Below are 18,304 nucleotides of genomic sequence, written 5' to 3'. Positions count from 1 at the left end.
AGGAGAGTCTGGTCTTTCCCATGCTCCAAAATAATCAGCACTAAGCTGGATTGGAGGCGTGGTTCTGGTGGCAAACGCCAGTGAACCAGTTCAACACACCATTCAGACTTCAGCACTGCCCCTCCCCCAAAACCAACGCTTTACATTTATTTGGAGTGACTAGACAAGAGGGATGCACTACTGACAGAGGATGACACCAATGCAACTTTCAGAGTAGGATTTTCAACAGATGTATAAAACAACAATTTGAAGACAGTTAATGCTTTTTTCCCTGGTTGATGTTGATATGCTATCAAAAACAGAAACTAATTTATTCTGTCTTGCATATTTTTATTCAAATGATAGTGTTCTTCAAGGAACAAATTTATACAAACATCTGCATTCAACTTAATTAAGGTCAGATATGAATGATTATCCAAAGGTCCACTTAGTAAATAATAACAACCCCTAAGCTATTAAACACATTTCTGAAAATTGAAGGACATAGTTACATCTCTGGGATGAAATTTCTGCTACAAGGGAACATGACGGTTATCTCAATATTGTGAATAACAAGTGAATGTGTTAATGATACACAGATGCTTTGTCCCGTTAAGTGCTGCATGTCTGTGAAGCTAGCTATTATCGAACTTAGGGATGAGTTTTCGTTTCATTAATCTGTCTTTTTGGGTAACATGTTTATGAGACGCAGGGGAGTAAAAATTCTAGATGTTGGTAAATTATCTCATTCTATTGAATATCCTTCAACAAAATACTTAGCCTGTTTAAACTTTAGTTTTTTCTTAGACCCAAGTGAAAAAATAAGACCTTTGCTAGAGGCATTTTGTAGAAATACGAACGTGCACATTGCACAGATTCTAGAACTGCATAAAGCTCACTGTCTTCCTGGCATACAACTAAGCTACAGTTTTGAGCCCCACTGTCTCCATGGAAACCCCAGCAACTCCTCAAGAGACCATAGGCAGAAATGACACCGGTCACCTTGAAACCACACTTCCTTGGATTTCAGATGACTTTTATATATAATCTCTTCCTGCTTCCTAGTAGGTAATATAGGAACAATGACATTTGAATACTTCAGAAATACAACTGAAAGAAATAGTTGCGTTTTATTTTACCTAAAAATAATTATAATTACATATCACCAGAATAAAAACAGATGACAATAGTTTGCTATTTCCCATATTGAATAACCTAAATATCAAGGTGTTGGCTTTTGTATTTGTCTTGCTTTGAAAACTTTTTTGAACACTTTATGAAAGAGAAACACTCATTCAGTAGACGCTAGCTCCTTTCTTGGCATAGCTACAGTGTGACCTTGATTCTATCACGGGTTATAAGAATACACCGAATATAAGGTGTTTAAAGTGCACCTAACCAAACGCTTTCCTTTTCTAGATAAGGGGTCCCATCCAGACAGGGAACAGGACTTTGCTGGCAATGCCTCCGGCGGCAGAATTACTTAATTCCTGTGTTTTCCTCTCCTACAACCAAACGAGCTTCCCTAACTTGAAGCTTAAAAGATAAAATTAAAATCTATTATGGTACACTCACCCACTCATCTGTTTTAAGATATTAAGTCAAGGAAAATTTTAGTATTGATAAAAGTAGCCTCACAACTCAGGGAAACTCAGAAATAACAAAAATGAATGCCTCTTGCTACAGAATTGCTTAAATAATTCCTGCATTTTCCTCTCCTGCAACCAAAATGAACTTCCCTAATTGGAAGCTTAAACGATAAAGTTAAAATCTATAATTGTACACTCACTCAATGCTTTATTTTAAGATATTAAATCAAGGAAGATTTCAGTATCGATTAAAGTAGGCTCACACAGCTCAGTGAAGCTCACAAATAACAAGACTATACAACAGATATTATACCTGTTAGATCTTAGTTTTCTCATCTTTCAACTTCTTCAATAAAAAAAAAATCGACTGGCTTAATTTTTGTATTTGATTTCTCCCCTCAAAACAGCTCATCTCAATAAGTAGCTTCATGAAGATCTCCTTAGTTTCAAAACACTTAAAACAGTGTAAAAAGTGGGAACTATTCTCTATTGAGAGTATTATCACACTTGTAAATAGAAGTTGGGTGTTGGCCCAGAAGGTTGGACTGGTGCTTGGTATTAAATAATGAAGTCAGAATAAGCAGAATGGCTGAAGTAGGGACAGGCTACTTAGGAAATTTCAGGAAAGGGACTAGTGTCATGGGAAGAGGGCATACCTATCTGAAAATCAAGACTAGACAGTGGATATTTTAGAAAGCAGTCAATAAACATGAACCTCAGCCACAACCAATGTTTCTAAATTGTAGTCTATGTATCACAGGGAGGAAGGAATAAGAATTTAAGTGGGACAGATATTTTATTCTTATATCTGTGTCTCACTTAGCCTTTGGAAAGTTAAAACTAGCATGTGAAATCTAAGTGAAAAGATAGGACAAAACAACTAAGGCAGTAAATGATGCCGATGTGCATGCCTATGACAAAAGTCCGGTGCCAGGAGACACAGAGGGGTTAGCTGCAGGCTCAAATGCCCGATGGAAGTTTTCCAGGTACTCCATTATGGAAGGAACATGACATGCTTCTTCTAGTTCCTTTGTGATGGCTTTGGATCCCAATCCTGCAACCACCTTTGGGAAATTCACTTGTTCACTTTTCTAGCCCGCATCTCAGGGTGACAGCTTGGGAGAAAACATAGCTCTGCTCAATATAGAATATGAGGGAGAGAATTTGATGAATTGGCTATGTAGTATGAACAGAAAGACTCAACTCTTTATACTTAAAAGCCATGGCTGGGGGAGCTTCCATTGATGAAATCAGATTCTGACACAATAGAAATAACAATTTGCATTTCACCAACCCTGTTGGCTTCTTGACCCATGATGAAAGCTGCACACCAGGAACTCGGTTGTTCAGGAGTGAATTCAGTGGGTAAGGGTCTGGGCCTGGGTGCGGACCGCCTGACCTGATGGCCTTGTGCTTACATCTGCTTCCTCATGAGCACGAAGCCTCTGGTGCGGACATTTCTAGGTATGACGGTGGTTTGGAGAATTAAAGTAAGCCCTTTGCACGAAGTGTTTTACGTTGCATGTAGCTAGAGCCCAGTAAGTGTTAGCTTTTGTGACTCATGTGTAAGGCATGGATCGTGGGAGAGAGGGAGACTAACAGCAGGGACATTGCTTCCCAAGCTACCCACATCGCTCAGATAAGAACAGACACGTTGGTGAACTAGGACAGTGGCAAAGGCAACTGGAAAGAGGACAGTTACACAAGATTTTTCAGAGGCATAAGTGCCTTCATGATTCATTAGATGTGGGAGGCAGAGGCATGACTCTGAGCTTCACGCCTGGCTCAAAGGAGCAATGGTGGCGTTTCTGCCAGATACAGAACACAGACACAGACACAGAGAGAAAGGGCGAGAGGAAGGGGAGAAGGAAGGAGGGGGGGAAGGGAGAGATGAGAAGAGAGAGAATAGGAGAATAGTTTAGAAATCAGGATTCCAGAACTTGTTGTAATGTATTGATTCTGAGTTAAGCGTGGTCCTCCAGTCCTCTCAATCTACCACCTGGAAAATATGTAGTCTCACATGTGGGACAGAGAAGGTGGTCATGGAGATGATGCAGGCAATGAAGGAAGGCCGGCCGGTGAGCACTGACTGGCCGCCTCAGGAGTACATGCCTCCTGCCTGTTTGCATTGGAGAGAATATTCTAGGTGGATGCTTCCCATACTGTGCTCTCATCTCTGATCTCTCTTTTCTCTTTATAACACACTCAGATTCAGGGAAATACCAACATCTGTAGTAGAGGGTAAGAACACTTGTCATTTTGTTTTTTTATCATAATTTATATCAATATCTGGTCATTTGTTCTTACGTTCCTAATTATATATACTAATTATTTTATATACTTATGGTCTTAATTCTAAAAAAGCAAAGAAAGAAATTTCATTTTCTTGAAAGCAGTAAATCAGCTTAAACACAAATAAAAATACTGAGTGCAGGGACCCAGCTCGACCCTGGGTGATGCTTTCCCCATGACCAAAGCCACTGTAGCGCCAACTGCGTGGCTGTCGCCGCATAATCCTGACCTGCTTTCCCTGCACAGTTTTCTAGCATATTCTAAGTAAACAACCTTATCTGAATGGTACATGAGAGAAGCAGTACTACTGGACCACGGTGCCATCAACTCCAGGACTATCCTGACATTCTTCACACCCGCTTACAATAAACTGGGTGCATTCTAGCTTATATAAAATCAGCTTGTCCTAACCAGTCTATAAAACATTTCCTCAGACTCAGACTGTGGCGAGCTGTGGACTCTGCCATGGCTCTTGACCATGCTTTTATCATCAAATCCCTAATACATATACCTCTGTCATTCTAGATCCTTCTAGCACTTTCTCTGGTTTCTTGGCACATTACAGTCAGTTCAGTCACCCTAGATTTTTGTGAGCAAGATGGACCTGGAAAGAGAGTCCCCTCTTTGATTGATCAGAGCCTGACCAAAGGAGGGAAGTGAACTCGGGCTGCAGCGTTGTCACATTTGCCCAATAGTCCTGTCTAGTCACAGTCTGCGTTATGTCTAACTTAACCATAATGTAATGACTAAGATTCAATGGGATAATGATTTGACCTTCTGCTAATTGCACAAGAAATGTATTTAAGATAAATTGAAGTCTTACTGAGCTCTGCCTCAAAGATCACCAAGTCTGAAACAGAAACTTTAAAATATAAAATCCATCAACCCAATAATTAGACTGTCAGTATTGTTGCCAGTTTTCAGTTCCACCTTTCTTCTCATAGAGGCCATTGGAATAGTATTGAACACTTTCAAAAGCTAACCAACAAAACAAGGAGTGAAAAGAAAGGCCGAATGCTAAACCAGACACTAAATTAAAATTCACAAAGGAGTTGATGGTTCAACCAAATGAAGCTAATCTGTTTGAAGTCTAGAACCTGACAAGATACTTGTGCTGAAAATAATTTTTGTTGTAATTTTCAAGAAAGATGATTTGCCCTGTATGACCTTGATAATTGTCCTTGCCTTGCTTAATGTAAGGGATCATTTTCTCCTGGAAGTCTCGCCCTTCCCAATAGTCAGAAGAAGCGTCAACCATAACCACACATAGAGGGGGACAAAGCTGAGGGGCCATCTGTCCCTAATATGCGAAGTCTATCCTTCTGCTGCCAACAGTCGGTCTTTATACCACTCTAGGCTCCCAATGACTAACCAGAAATTCTGCCAGTCATGAGTTTGTGGTTTCCTTTTTAGGGGAGCAGAATAATTATAGAACTGTGAACATACAGCAGAACTTCATGCCCAGCTTCCCCCTCTGGAGACATACAGAATCGGAGATTATTTTTACCCATCTTCTTCCTTTTGCAAATGGAAGGTTTTAGTGATAAAGCAATCCTGAACTTTGATTTTTTTCCCCTGTGAGCTAAATGAAAAACTGTTCTAGTACTTGATGATTAGGATTTCCTGTGAATAAAGGAACGGAGGCAATCTTTAAAAAAATATACTCAAGTATTCCTTTGACCTTCTTTCTGTTTCTTTTTGCAAATAGGGGAGTCTCAAAAAATAAGGGAAACTTGAAATGCTGAAAATAATATTAGTTATCAGATATGATTTAGAGAATGATGTTTGTGAAGCCAGATTCTTAAATTGTCACCTTTGTGAAGGTCCTTAATTTTCTTTCTGTACAGAAGATAAAGGTGAGAATCCTAGTCTTGAGCTGAAGAGCTCAGAGACAGCATTCAGGCCCAGAGTACAAGTCCCACGACCAACAACAACAAAAAAATCAAGGTCTAGTCCAAATTACCGCAAACAAAAATACAGTAGAGAAATAATTTCTAAAAATAACAGGTATGTGTGATTAAAGCAACCTCATAGAAATGTATTTCAAATGGAATGTCTTAGTAGATACATCATTTGAAACATGCTTACATCTAATAGATATTTATATGAAATGTATTTATATTTAGCAAATATCTTAACAGATCTTTGAAATTGGGACTCATTTTAGTCTATATAATTTTAGAAGGAGTAGTTGAAAGGTTATAAAGGTTAAAACTGGGTACATGTGAGCAAGCTTGGTCTAGAAATATGTCTAGCTTTCCCCCTTGAAGTGTTAAGTAAATAATGATCTCTAAAACTCATGAGATTTCATATATAAAAGTATTACCTTTCAGCTTCTCTTGAAAAGCTGATATCCTGACCACGGTAAGACTTACACAGTCCTGAAGATTATAATCAGTGTGCACTGTTCATTGTTTGCTAAGTATGAGTATCACTTTAAAAAAATTACTGTTTGTGTGTTAAAGCACACATGCCGAATCCCTGGGATTGCTTCTTACTCACATTAGGTATTTGGGAAGCTGATCCTCTTAGACTCAGTATCTGATAGCTGATGGAATCAGAATTTGAACCCAGACCTTTCCAATACCCAAAGCTTGCTCTCTTAGCCACATTCAGCCATTGGAAGGAGAGAGTCCAGACCTGCTACTGTCATTTTCATTTACTCATGGAATGTACGTTGCCTCTATGTAATCACTTCAAATGCTGTTTCAATATGTTAGCATTTCTATTCCCTAAAAGAAACAATAAACTTATTCACAATAAATATTTCACGTTTAAAATTAATTGCCATTTAATGTTTGCTAAAAGAAATTAGTAAATGATTTACTAATCCAATTTGCTTCAAATTGATAGAATTCATTTATATTTATGCCACCAGAATCCCAATCATGATTTTCTCTATGGATAGTAAAAGACTTCATTAATTTCCTGAAATAGTATTTGTAAACAGATACTGCAAAACCTGCCAAATCATGTATTGCAGAGTTTTAACTTTAGAAGGAGGGACCATTTAAAAGTCCTTTCCAGTGTATCTTACCAGAAGTTGTCTTCACCACTTCCGTGGTGTTTCTCAGCCCAACAAATGAAAATTGGTAAAGTCTCCAGGATCTTGTGTCACCCACTTCCACAGAACTACGCTTCCATTGATAGACAATCTCTTCACGTGGGTAGCCATCTGCCGTGAGATAAACTCACATTAGAAATGTCCTCACATCACCCGACATGAGCAAGACAACAATGTTAACACACAGGCCTCGGTATGTGGTAGATAATCACCCAAACTGCAAGACAGTTGTAGAAGGGAGAATAGATGCAATGATAGTTCAACCTACGGGCAAAGGTGAGCATTACCCTTGAAACTGCAGGAAAGGCAAACTACAAATGCCTTCCTGTATGCTCTGTCCAGACCTTCCATCGTCTGATGCAAGGCATAAGAATGATCAGTATATAATAAGCATTCCAGATTTATGTTTCATGGTGAAGAATAGTCACTCGGGCAGCTAAAAGTCTCTTTCCAAAGGCACTTTTCTACTACTTGTGGTAGAAAATAGGTGTGGGAAATGTCCTCAGCTGTTCTCATGTTTGCATATCGATTTGTATGGAATCCATTTTCTCATACATAGACGTGAGTAGATAAAAGCAATAAATAAAATGTTAAGAAGCTACCAGTGGGTTTCATATCAGGAAAATAGAAAATTTTCATGACAAAGGAAATACACTCAGAGGCAGGACTATGTAATGGTTATAAGTACAATTTTCCTAGCTATAATACCTTAGGAGAAAAAAATCCCTGTAAGTTATTGACTTATGTTGATTAATATAGTGCTTATTTCATATAATTGATGCTCAATGTCTATTACTTGAATGGATAAACATTATTATTAAGCTAACCTTAATTAATTAACCTTATCAGGTACATTAAAATTAGAAAGTAGAACTTGGAATGTAGTTCAGTGGTGGCATAATTGCTTAGCATGCACAAGTCCCTGGGTTCAATCCTCAGCACTACAAAACTTAGAATTACCTCAAGTATTTGTCTATTATTAATGTTATGAAAAGACAGCCCTAGTGAGGATGTGTAATTGACTACTTAGAATAAAATTCTGTGTGCTTCTTCCTTTCTTTTATTTACTCAGTTGTCCAACAATATCTATTATATACTTGTTAATTAATGATAGAAAAAATGAAAGATTATACAGAGAAAACTATTGAAGATTCTGGCAGGGTTCTTTGAAAACTTAGGGAAATAAAAATGGTATCACAGAACTTCCTTTAATGTTTAAATAATGGACTGGTAATTGACTTCTTTTCTTTAAAATAGCAATTAGTAGCAACCTAGTGGCCCAGATATTATCAGTGTGAGTCTTTGCTAAGTCAGGATAGTAGTCTCACTTGGGAAAAGTTCAAAGACTTCATGAAGGTTAATATTTCTAAATATCAAAGAATCGTTACATTTGCCATCTAAATGCATTTTTGGATGGGACAGCCATGAAGTAAGATTTATAATGGAAATATTTTTAAATATATGTATGTTTTTACTTCTTAGTATTGATGCAATAATGAACAACGACAGCTTCCCTGGATCCGTGATTTCTTTTTGAATTTTGTTATTATGGGGGAGTTGTATAAAGGGATTACATTTGTAAGTCTGCTCAATGATTTTTAATTTATTATGGTTGTGATCTTAAGGATCTCCCTGATTCCCTTACTAGGAAATTAGGTTTCTAACATACAAGTTTAAATCTATGGTCAATTTTTCAGTCTGCCTAATACAATTGTCAGGCCAAACTTAGGAGAAATAAGTTACCTAACATGGATGGTAAACAAACAGTAAGGCGAACATTTGGGGAAATGAGGCTAGGTTCTTTGGGTTCTGGTATCTGTTCCTAGATGCCCTTTAGATTACTAGAGCTTAATTTGTATTAGAATTCAATATATCGTATTGGTATATTTTATTATTTGACAGTGATTAATTAGAAGTCGTGCTTTTATTGAGCAATTGTGTCAGTCTGTCTACCCTTTCTGCTGAGTCCAGGTCAGTCTCTACAACCCATCTGCATAGAGGGAGCTGCCCCAGGTGAATGAAAACTATTTGTAATTCCTGATGAAACATACCTGTTTGTTTGTTTCTGCAGGAGTTACCCTACTGCTACAAGTTAGAATTATGATGAAAGGGACTGGAGTTTTAAGGTTAATTATATGGCCATATACCACTTCCTAAAGTGCCCATCAGTTATTTATTAATACACTAGATCGGTCATCTGATGGACAGATAAAATCCCAAAGATCATAGGTGACAGTGATAAACAGTGGAAAATTACTTACAGCTGGAGAACTCCAGGGGGCAGGAGTGTTCATCCATTGGAAAGTTGTGCAGCTGCAGCTGGCATTCAGCATCAATCGTCAGCCTGATTGGAGAGGCATGCAATATAAATAGAATGATTTTAGGACTGGAGGCATGGCCGAATGGTAGGGTGTCTGCCTGGCAAGCACAAGGCCCTGAGTTCAAAACCTAGTACTACTAATCCATAAATAATAAATAAATAGGGCGGTTTTAAGTAAAATTTCTAAAATAAGCATTATCATGTTTTCTTGAGCATATCTCATATTTGGCTTGATAGTACTGAATAAGGCTCCCCTAAGATCCACAAAACCCAAACAAATATTTTAATACTAAATCTAATATTACTCACTCTCATACCCCAGGTAGTAGCATCTCGTTCATGTGAACTCTGTTTATTCAGAATTTGTAATTAGTTAAGGGCTTGTTTTTAGAATTCTTTGCAAAATTAACTGCCTACCTGAGATTGCTCAGTATACATTTTCACTTAAAAGAACAAACTGTCTTAGGAACTTCAGTTTATTTATTGTGGGTCTGTAAATGAGTGGTAGCAATTCTCACATCTCATCTGGTAATTAGAGCAGAACTTCATGCTTGTAAGTTCTTGTTAGTTCTAAATTACATTAGGTAAATTTTAAAATACCCACATGGCACAATAGAGTTTTATGTAATTTTTCAATGGAACACTGTGAAATAATTTATTAGGATGCTACGGAGTAGAGAGATGTCTAATGGCACCCAAGAAATGTTAAAAACACATCACCAAGAGGCCAGAAAAATGTTTGCTAGTGAGTCCCAGTTTGTGTAGGAACTGTTTACTTAAAAATACAGGTGTTGCCGGGCGCTGGTGGCTCACGCCTGTAATCCTAGGTACTCAGGAGGCTGAGATCTGAGGATCACGGTTCAAAGCCAGCCCGGGCAGGAAAGACCGTGAGACTCCTATCTCCAATAAACCACCAGAAAAACGGAAGTGGCGCTGTAGCTCAAGTGGTAGAGCGCTCGCCTTAAGCTGAAGAGCTGAGGGACAGCGCCCAGGCCCAGAGTTCAAGCCCCACGACCGACAAAAAAAAAAACAAAAAAAAAAACAGGTGTTGAGTCGCAAGTTCTGGGCTGAGAGTCCAGGAAGGAGAAAATATAAAGGGGTTCGGATGTTTTGACCACTTTTAAAGAAGTATGAATATAATTCCTTTTTTTTTTTTTTTTTTTTGGTCCAGTCATGGGGCTTGAACTGTGGGCCTGGATACTGTCCCTGAGTACTTCAGCTCAAGGCTGGCTCTCTACCACTTGAGCTACAGCAGCACTTCTGGTTTTCTGTTAGTTTATTGGAGATAAGAGTCTCCCAGACTCTCCTGCCCTGGTTGGCTTTGAACTGTGATCCTCAGATCTCAGCCTCCTGAGTAGCTAGGATTACAGGCGTGAGCCACCAGCAACAGGCTTAATTCCAAATTTTAATGGTGATGAATTGGACATTTTAAAAACTTTCATGTGGATTCTTAAGGAAAACGGAAATCACTGTTCAAGTAATAAAATGCTGTTTTATGAAAATTTAATTTAAAAGAGTTCCCAATTAGAATGCCTTTTAATTGGGTATATATTATTGTTCTGTGATATAATAGAGCAATTACTGATCTTGGAATAAGTCATTGTTTGTGAAGTTCTGGATAAAGTGAATTGTTTCCTCATTTAGTAATGTTTTTATGGCTTTATTGTACTTGAAATTGCCCAAAGTCCTAGAATGCCTGGCACAGTTGGGGTTCAGACCTGGGTTTTTCAGTCTCCAAAGCTGAAGATTTGAATCATCGTTACTCTGTATTTACATGCCTTCGAAAGGAAAAACTAGTTTCACTCATAAATTAAATTATAATTAAATCTGAGTTTATTTGTATTATCTCTCCAAATTATACTGGAGCTATTAAAGTTGACAATAATATGGACTGACTGTAGATACAAGCACAGACACAAGCCTACACACACAGACACACAGACACACACACTCCCCACTCACTACAAATAAGCTTCCAAAAATAAATTGTGACTATCTATAGACTGGATCTGACTCAGGCCTTAATTGATGATCATGAGTGATGTTTTTGAGGTGGCTTTTATAATTAAATATTGTAGCAATTTCTCAAATTAATAGAAATAAAAATTGACTACGATGTTATGAGAACAATAAAGGGACACGATAGGGTGATTGACTTCGCATTTCTAAAGCTACACTAAGCTCTGATTAATCAGATAGGCTTAGATTCCCTGTTTCTAATTCCATTCATTACCTTATCTCTAATAAAAAACCCATGATGGATATAAAATAAATGCAATAAATTTCTTTTGCAATTATAGCCATTTTTCCAATTAACTGACCTAACTCTGATAAGAGTTTGGGGGCCATTTTAAAGAACTATATTTTACATGTTGAATGTTACCTAAGACATCAAATAGGTCACTAGTGCCTAGTATACAAATCAAGTTCTAGGATGCAAAAATCTAGAGGAATCGTATCATGAATGCATGCCTAGGTAACATTAATATCTACCACGCCGTAAAGATCAGCTCTGTAAAGAAAGACCTAGATCCGTGCAGTTTGGAAGTGCAAGGGCTTGTGCAGTTGTAATGGGACAAATGGAGAAAAGCATCACAGTGTGGGGTGTGCCTTCTATCCCTGCAATTTCCATGAGTTCTCAGTTAATCTGATACAAATGAACCAAGCAAGAGCATTGTGTATGCTATAAATGAAGCTGGGAAGTACCTCGAGAACCACAGCCTGGGTCATTCATCTTCCCTCAACCTGCTGCAGAAGAAAATATTCTGGAGAGCTTCTCCAGTTCATACAGACAGTAAGACAGCACGGAACATAAACAATGTACAGTGTACATGAACATAGACAGTAAGATGGGCAGCACAGAACTCGAACCAGATGTCTGTTCCCCATCGACTAATGCTCCTCGACCATACTCTCGCATGAACTTCGACATAAAAATGTCTTAAAAATGTACCAGTGTGAAGTGGGTTAAGATAATGACAGCAACTAATTTAAATAGAAAACTTCCTAGTGTTACTTAATATTTAGGTTCAGAAAACCAGGCCTCAGTGGCTCATGCCTGTAATCCTAGCTACTCAGAAATCTGGGATTTGAGGATCATAGTTAAAAGCCATCATGGGCAGGGAAGTCTGTAAAACTTTTATTTCCAACTTATTAGCAAAAAAAAAATCCAGAAGTGGAGCTATGGCTCAAGTGGAAAAGCTCCAGCCTTGACCAAAAAAAAGCCCAGGGACAGTGCCTGGACCTTGAATTTAAGAACCAGAACTGACACCAATAATAGTAATAGTAATAATATAACAACAACAATAATAAATTCAGAAGATACGAGATAGAGATCAGGAATAGTGCTTCACATCTGTAATCCCAACAATTTGAGAGATTAGAGATTGGGTTGATCACAGTTCTAGACCAGCCCAGGCTGTTACCAAGATTCCATCTCTCAGTAAGCTGGGTGTGATAGTATATGTCCACACTCCCTTTATACAAGAGGATGCCCTGTACACACGAGGTAGAAAGAGGAAGCTTGTGGCCCAGGTTGGCCTAAACAAAAACCTGAGACACCATTGTTTGTTTGTTTTGTAAGTACTAAAGCAAAGGAACTTAGGACATAGCTCAGGTGGTAGAGCAGCACCAGCCTAGCAAGTTGGGGAGCCCCGAGTCCCAGGCCGAGGGTGTCGGGTGGGGATTACCGTAGGGTGTAGAGCACTCGGCCGTCGTTCCAGATCCTCAGCATCCTGTTGGGAGTGGTGATCCAGTGCGCATCGGCTTTTTTAGAGTTTCGGAAGAAGGTGTCTGGGATCCAGATCTTCCCCACCATGTTACTGTTCAGTCGGAGGACTTTGATGGTGCTGTTAAATTTCAAACGCCTGTCGTACCATGTTTGGGCAAAAAATATATCAATTGTATATTCCTGTTTTAAAAGGGAAAAGATAAGACAGAACGTCTTTAATACAATAATAGTACACCGTAGAGTAGTTTTCTAGCTCAGTCTTGTGCTTATTTGCCAGTGTGAGATGAAGCTATTTTGGCTCTGAATCATCTGAAAGGAAGCAACGTTTTACTGATGAAGCTGTATCTCTAAACACTTCGTTTCTCGACCAGCTTGGTGTTTTTATGGAAAACTAAGACATGTCGAAATGGCTTCTGACTAAAGACGGTGGCCCCGATGCTATCCTTCGCTTTCGTCATCCCAGCCTGATGAACTGGGGTGCGTTAGCATGCTGTGGGCTGGCTCATTGTTTTGCTGTAGAGCACAGTCCTTGCGGACGGACCGGTTAGCAGTAGTCTTCATTCCTACTTCCCACTTGCTAAAGTAACAGCCTTCCTGCCTCTCCTCTACCCTCTGGCGGGCCTGACACCTGAAATGGCTTCCAGACAGCGCTGTCTCCTAAGGAAGCCAGTTTCCCAGGCCTAGAGCCCCTGTTACAGGGTCAGGTATGAAGCTCAGAATCCTCAGAAGAGCAGCAAGCTGGAGAGCAGAAATTCAGTTTCCACACAATAAAATGGGGTCTCTAAAGAACTTAGCTGGTTAGGTCAGGTGAAGAAAGGAAAGAGAAGACACATAAAGTAAATTGCACCACATCCGGCAAAGAGCAAGCTCCCAGCAAAAAGTACTTTGCAGGTTTTCAGGTGATTTACTGTTGCTCTTTCTCTAACTAGGATGAAATTAACCAATAAAATAGAATTCCTAGTGCTGTACTAATCTCTACCACAAAGCGTGCTCTTTATAATGACCAATGAATGCAAAGATTTCCCTCCAGTCTCAGTAGTAAACTAGATAACAGCTGACTTTGGTCATAGAAAAGCAAATGAAGGGTGAACTTTGGACCACAAGGTGTGGAGTCAGGACTCTAGGGTTCCAGGGTGACTATCTTATTTGGAAATAGACTTTGGAGAAAGTGTCTACCCTTTATGGACTTTTCTTTTCTTCATCTTTATCTACAAACAGTGAACCCAAACACATACTTAGCTACTTCCAGATTTATATAATACTTCATTATCATCATCATCATCATCATCATCACAGTAGTTCATCAAAAGGCTAGCTATTATTATTTTATTTTTCTTGTATTATTTACAAATACTTATTTTCAGCTGGTCCTCTGGCTAAACATTTTCCATGCATCATCTCAGTTAAGAAAGCACCTGTGTGAGCCGGGCACCAGTGGCTCACGCCTGTCATCCTAGCTACTCAGGAAGCTGAGATCTGAGGATCATGGTTCAAAGCCAGCCCAGGCAAGAAAGTCTGTGAGCCTCTTCTCTCCAATTAACCACTAGAAAACTGGAAATGGTGCTGTGGCTCAAGAGGTAGAGTGCTAGCCTTGAGCCAAAGAGCTGAGGGACAGTGCCCTGGCCCAGAGTTCAAGCCCCATGACTCACAAGAAAAGTGAGAGGGGGGTGGGAAGAAATCACCTGTCTGAGTAGTATAGAAAGGATCAACTAGTATAATAAACAGCAAGTTAAATTATTTGCTATCTGAATGATTCCAAATAACTATCCCTAATTGTGTCTTATTTTATTTGGCTTTGGTCAGCTCTACAAATTGGATGATGATAATAATAATAACCCAGTCTTCTCTGTAAAGTTGCAAGCAAATGTTATTCACATTCTGATTCCAGTACCCTGAACTCCATTTCATGTTGAAAAATACGAAGGACCAAGGAGAGTATTGATGTGCTCCAGCATTCACAGACTTGGGAACTATTTCTCTTGCCTGTATACTGCTCTGTATTCTTTCCTAGAGCCACTTTCTATCATGTGTCATTGTAATTGGGGACATTTCCAGTAGGGTAAGCTACGTCAACTCATTCATCATTCAGTTTCTTGTGTGAAGTTTATTATACAGAAAGGAAACATGTTTTGTGAAATCATTGTTAACAAAGGTGGTCAGGAGAAAATTAAATAATTTCAGGTGTATTTTGGTCAAAACAAAACCAAGCACAATTAAAAAATATTTAAGCCAGGCGCCGGTGGCTCATGCCTGTAATCCTAGCTACTCAGGAGGCTGAGATCTGAGGATCACGGTTCAAAGCCAGCCTGGGCAGGAGAGACCATGATACTCCTATCTCCAATAAACCACTAGAAAACCGGAAGTGGCACTGTAGCTCAAGTGGTAGAGCGCCCTCCTTGAGCTGAAGAGCTGAGGGACAATACCCAGGCCCAGAATTCAAGCACCACAACTGACCAAAAAAAAAAAAAAGATAGATAGATAGATAGATAGATAGATAGATAGATAGATAGATAGATAGATAGATAGATATTTAAGTCTGAACACCAGCATTTTCCAAACCGTGTGACATTTCTGGGGGACTGATACTCTTAAAACAGAGTTCTAACTGTGATCTAGATGCACTGCATTTGTAAACTGCTTGGTTGCATGGCAATTCCTTTGTATAACTACTTAAAGATAATACAGATAATATAAAGAATATAATATAATATAATATAATATAAATAATATAAAGAATGAACTAGCAGCAAGAACAGAATTACATTACAGTTTATAGTGTATTTTTTTATATTGTCATTTTTTTCAGAATACAAAGAATGTAGTATGTTAGAGTGGTTAGTACTTAAACAAGCCAAACAGTTATGATTCTGCAGGTAATGATACACATGTTTATCTTGTATCTATCGCTCTGTCTTAGGAGAATGTCTTTATTATTAGTTTTGTGAACACTTTAAATCACAGCACAGTCAATGCATTATCATATATAGGACACATCATAGTGATATTAGCTGACCACAGTCAGCTCCTTTTTACTCCATTTTACTCTTTTGTATTATGGACTTAGTCTAGTTTCTCATCTCAGATTCGGATAGAAAATGGTACAGAAAAAAATGAAATATTGTAACACCAATGCACTATTTTTCCTGGGAACATTTCTTACTTTGAAACACATTAGGCCATGATCCTTTGGAAAATGCACAATAATTGCTGAATTGGGGCAATATATCATCATTACACATGCTTTATTTTATGTGCAATCACATTCAGCTCTTATTTCAAAATCCTCAAAATTTAATTATCTTCAAATTGCAAAAGAGAAAATGGAGGTAAAAGACTTATTTTTCCCTTCCAAAATTGAAATGATTTTTATATATTCCTCGTTTTATATATGCCAAAAAATAGTTTTATGAAGACACTCACCATATTGATTGCATTCACTGGCCCAATGCTATTCACATACATGTCTGTGTGGATTAAGGTTGGTTTCACTGCAAAGAGAATTGTAGAGATATATGCATTGGAGAAGTACTGAATTCTACTGTTTTTGTCTTAATTTTCTAGGACAATCCTATTTAGCTGAATTAGAAGTATTCAAAATGAATTTACTAATTCACCATATTTGCATAATAATTTTGTATCCAAGAAACTACTCTTTTGGTCAGTCTTGGGGCTTGAACTCAGGCCTGAGCGCTGTCCCTGAGCTCTTTTGCTCAAGGCTAGCACTCTACCACTTTGAGCATACTGCCACTTCTGTTTTTCTCATTGTTAGCTGGAGGTAAGAGTCTCAAGGACTTTTCTGCCCAGGGTTAGGTTTGAACTGCAATCCTCAGACCTCAGCCTCCTGAGTCACTAGGATTACAAATGTTATGAGCCACCAGTGCCCTGTGAAGCAACTCTTTTAAGCAGGCAATTGCAATAAACAAGCACAGTAGAGCTTTCAAACCATCTATCCTTTTTAACTTACATTAAAATGAAGAAATGAGAAGAAAGTGCTCTGAGCTTTTCTTCCTTCTTTCCTCAGATCCCTTTAATTATACTACTTTCCCAGCAAGCTCTTGAATCTAGTTGTACCTTACAACCTGACTTGACCCACATGGAAAATAATTACTTCGGGGCCCAGAAAAAAAATCTATGCATCAGAAATTTGACACAGACATAAAGAGCAGTGTGAACTATACATTGCTTTGGAGACATTTGTCCTGATTCTCGTCTGCAGGTCCACTTTACCTCCAGGGGCATCTGGCTAGCACCAAATACACCAACTGTGCCATCTACCATGATGACTTCCTGGATGCTGAGTGTGTGTGAGCTCTGTGGAGGCTGGTATGCACCTTTCTATGGGGTAGAATCTGCAGTGTGCCATCCAAGAGCCAATGGACGTGTTCCATGTTAATTTAACACTTAGTGAAAGATCCCTCCTGTCATTCTGGTCTTCAGTGCACAAAGAACCCTTTTTTCCTCTTTATTCTTTTTCCTTGAAGGTTGCATGTCCGAACTGTGGCAGATGGAATTTTTCAAGAATGCTGACACCCATACCCATGCCGTCTCCTCCCCTGTGAGGCTCTGCTGATGTCTCTTACATCTGGGCATAGTCAGACATTTTTGGCTGAAGATGTACAAAGGTCCAGTTCTAAGCCTAGACACTAGGCCTCTGGGTATTTACTTTCTCTCATTCTTGTTTTCTGCCATGAGGCAGATCCTCCTAGACAGTAGACTGCTCCCACAAGTAGAATGAGAGCTACTTAGAGTATTCATGCTCAAAGAGCAACCCCAGCGTAGACAAGCCTATTTCCCCTGTGAAGTGCTAGACCAGTTCTGACGTTCTTGGCACAGCAATGCTGCGACTGTTACATGGCAGTAGGTAATCAATATCGCCTCTCTAGTCTCTACTGTTACTTTCTATTTTATTTTAAATTATGCTTCATGAGAAATTGTCCCTTTTTAAATAGCCATTGTAATATGTAGGAAAATTTGCATTTTTAGCTTTACTTAACACTTATTTCTTCATGTTAAGTTTATTAATAGCTCTTGTGCTCCTAGTCTTGAGTGTTCCTTGTATATTTATTTTGACAACACATAGTAGAACGTGTGCCTTCCTAGTTTGTGAAGTATGCTAATGTCTTCTTCTAAGAATATGTGCCCTCTCTGTGGCTTACCAGGAAGGATTCTGACGTACCTCCTATGTCAGGTCGAAGTTTATTGTCATACCCTTCCAGCAGGTTGTTTAAAATGACAGTCACATCTCCCTCAGGGACCTTTGGAGTCAAGACCCACGTTTTATTAGAAGCATAATCTTCATAGTCATCATCTGATTTTTGGCTAGTAAAGCT

The 18,304-nt window shown here is 38.7% G+C and overlaps 1 protein-coding gene and 1 long non-coding RNA gene across 3 annotated transcripts in view; one reads left to right on the top strand and one right to left on the bottom strand.

Moving 5' to 3' along the window:
- The window catches only part of LOC138808007 (uncharacterized), a 386,844-nt gene that overhangs the window by 254,222 nt on the left and 114,318 nt on the right, over nt 1-18,304 (top strand). The window lies entirely within an intron of this gene.
- Gabrg2 (gamma-aminobutyric acid type A receptor subunit gamma2) overlaps nt 1-18,304 on the bottom strand; it is a 65,118-nt gene that overhangs the window by 29,494 nt on the left and 17,320 nt on the right. For both annotated transcript variants that reach the window (XM_069993956.1, XM_069993957.1), the window contains exons 2-6: nt 18,151-18,302; nt 16,395-16,462; nt 12,934-13,154; nt 9,186-9,268; nt 6,898-7,035 (exon numbers count right to left, since the gene is read on the bottom strand). In XM_069993956.1, coding sequence (XP_069850057.1) covers nt 6,898-7,035; nt 9,186-9,268; nt 12,934-13,154; nt 16,395-16,462; nt 18,151-18,302 — 662 coding nt within the window. The remainder of the gene's footprint in view (nt 1-6,897; nt 7,036-9,185; nt 9,269-12,933; nt 13,155-16,394; nt 16,463-18,150; nt 18,303-18,304) is intronic.

Source organism: Dipodomys merriami, unplaced genomic scaffold (genome assembly GCF_024711535.1).
Source record: "Dipodomys merriami isolate MVZ:Mamm:240054 unplaced genomic scaffold, mDipMer1.0.p SCAF_44, whole genome shotgun sequence".
Lineage (NCBI taxonomy): Eukaryota > Metazoa > Chordata > Mammalia > Rodentia > Heteromyidae > Dipodomys > Dipodomys merriami.
The sequence above is the reverse complement of the archived record's forward strand: the minus strand, read 5'-3'. Positions and strand labels throughout refer to the sequence as shown.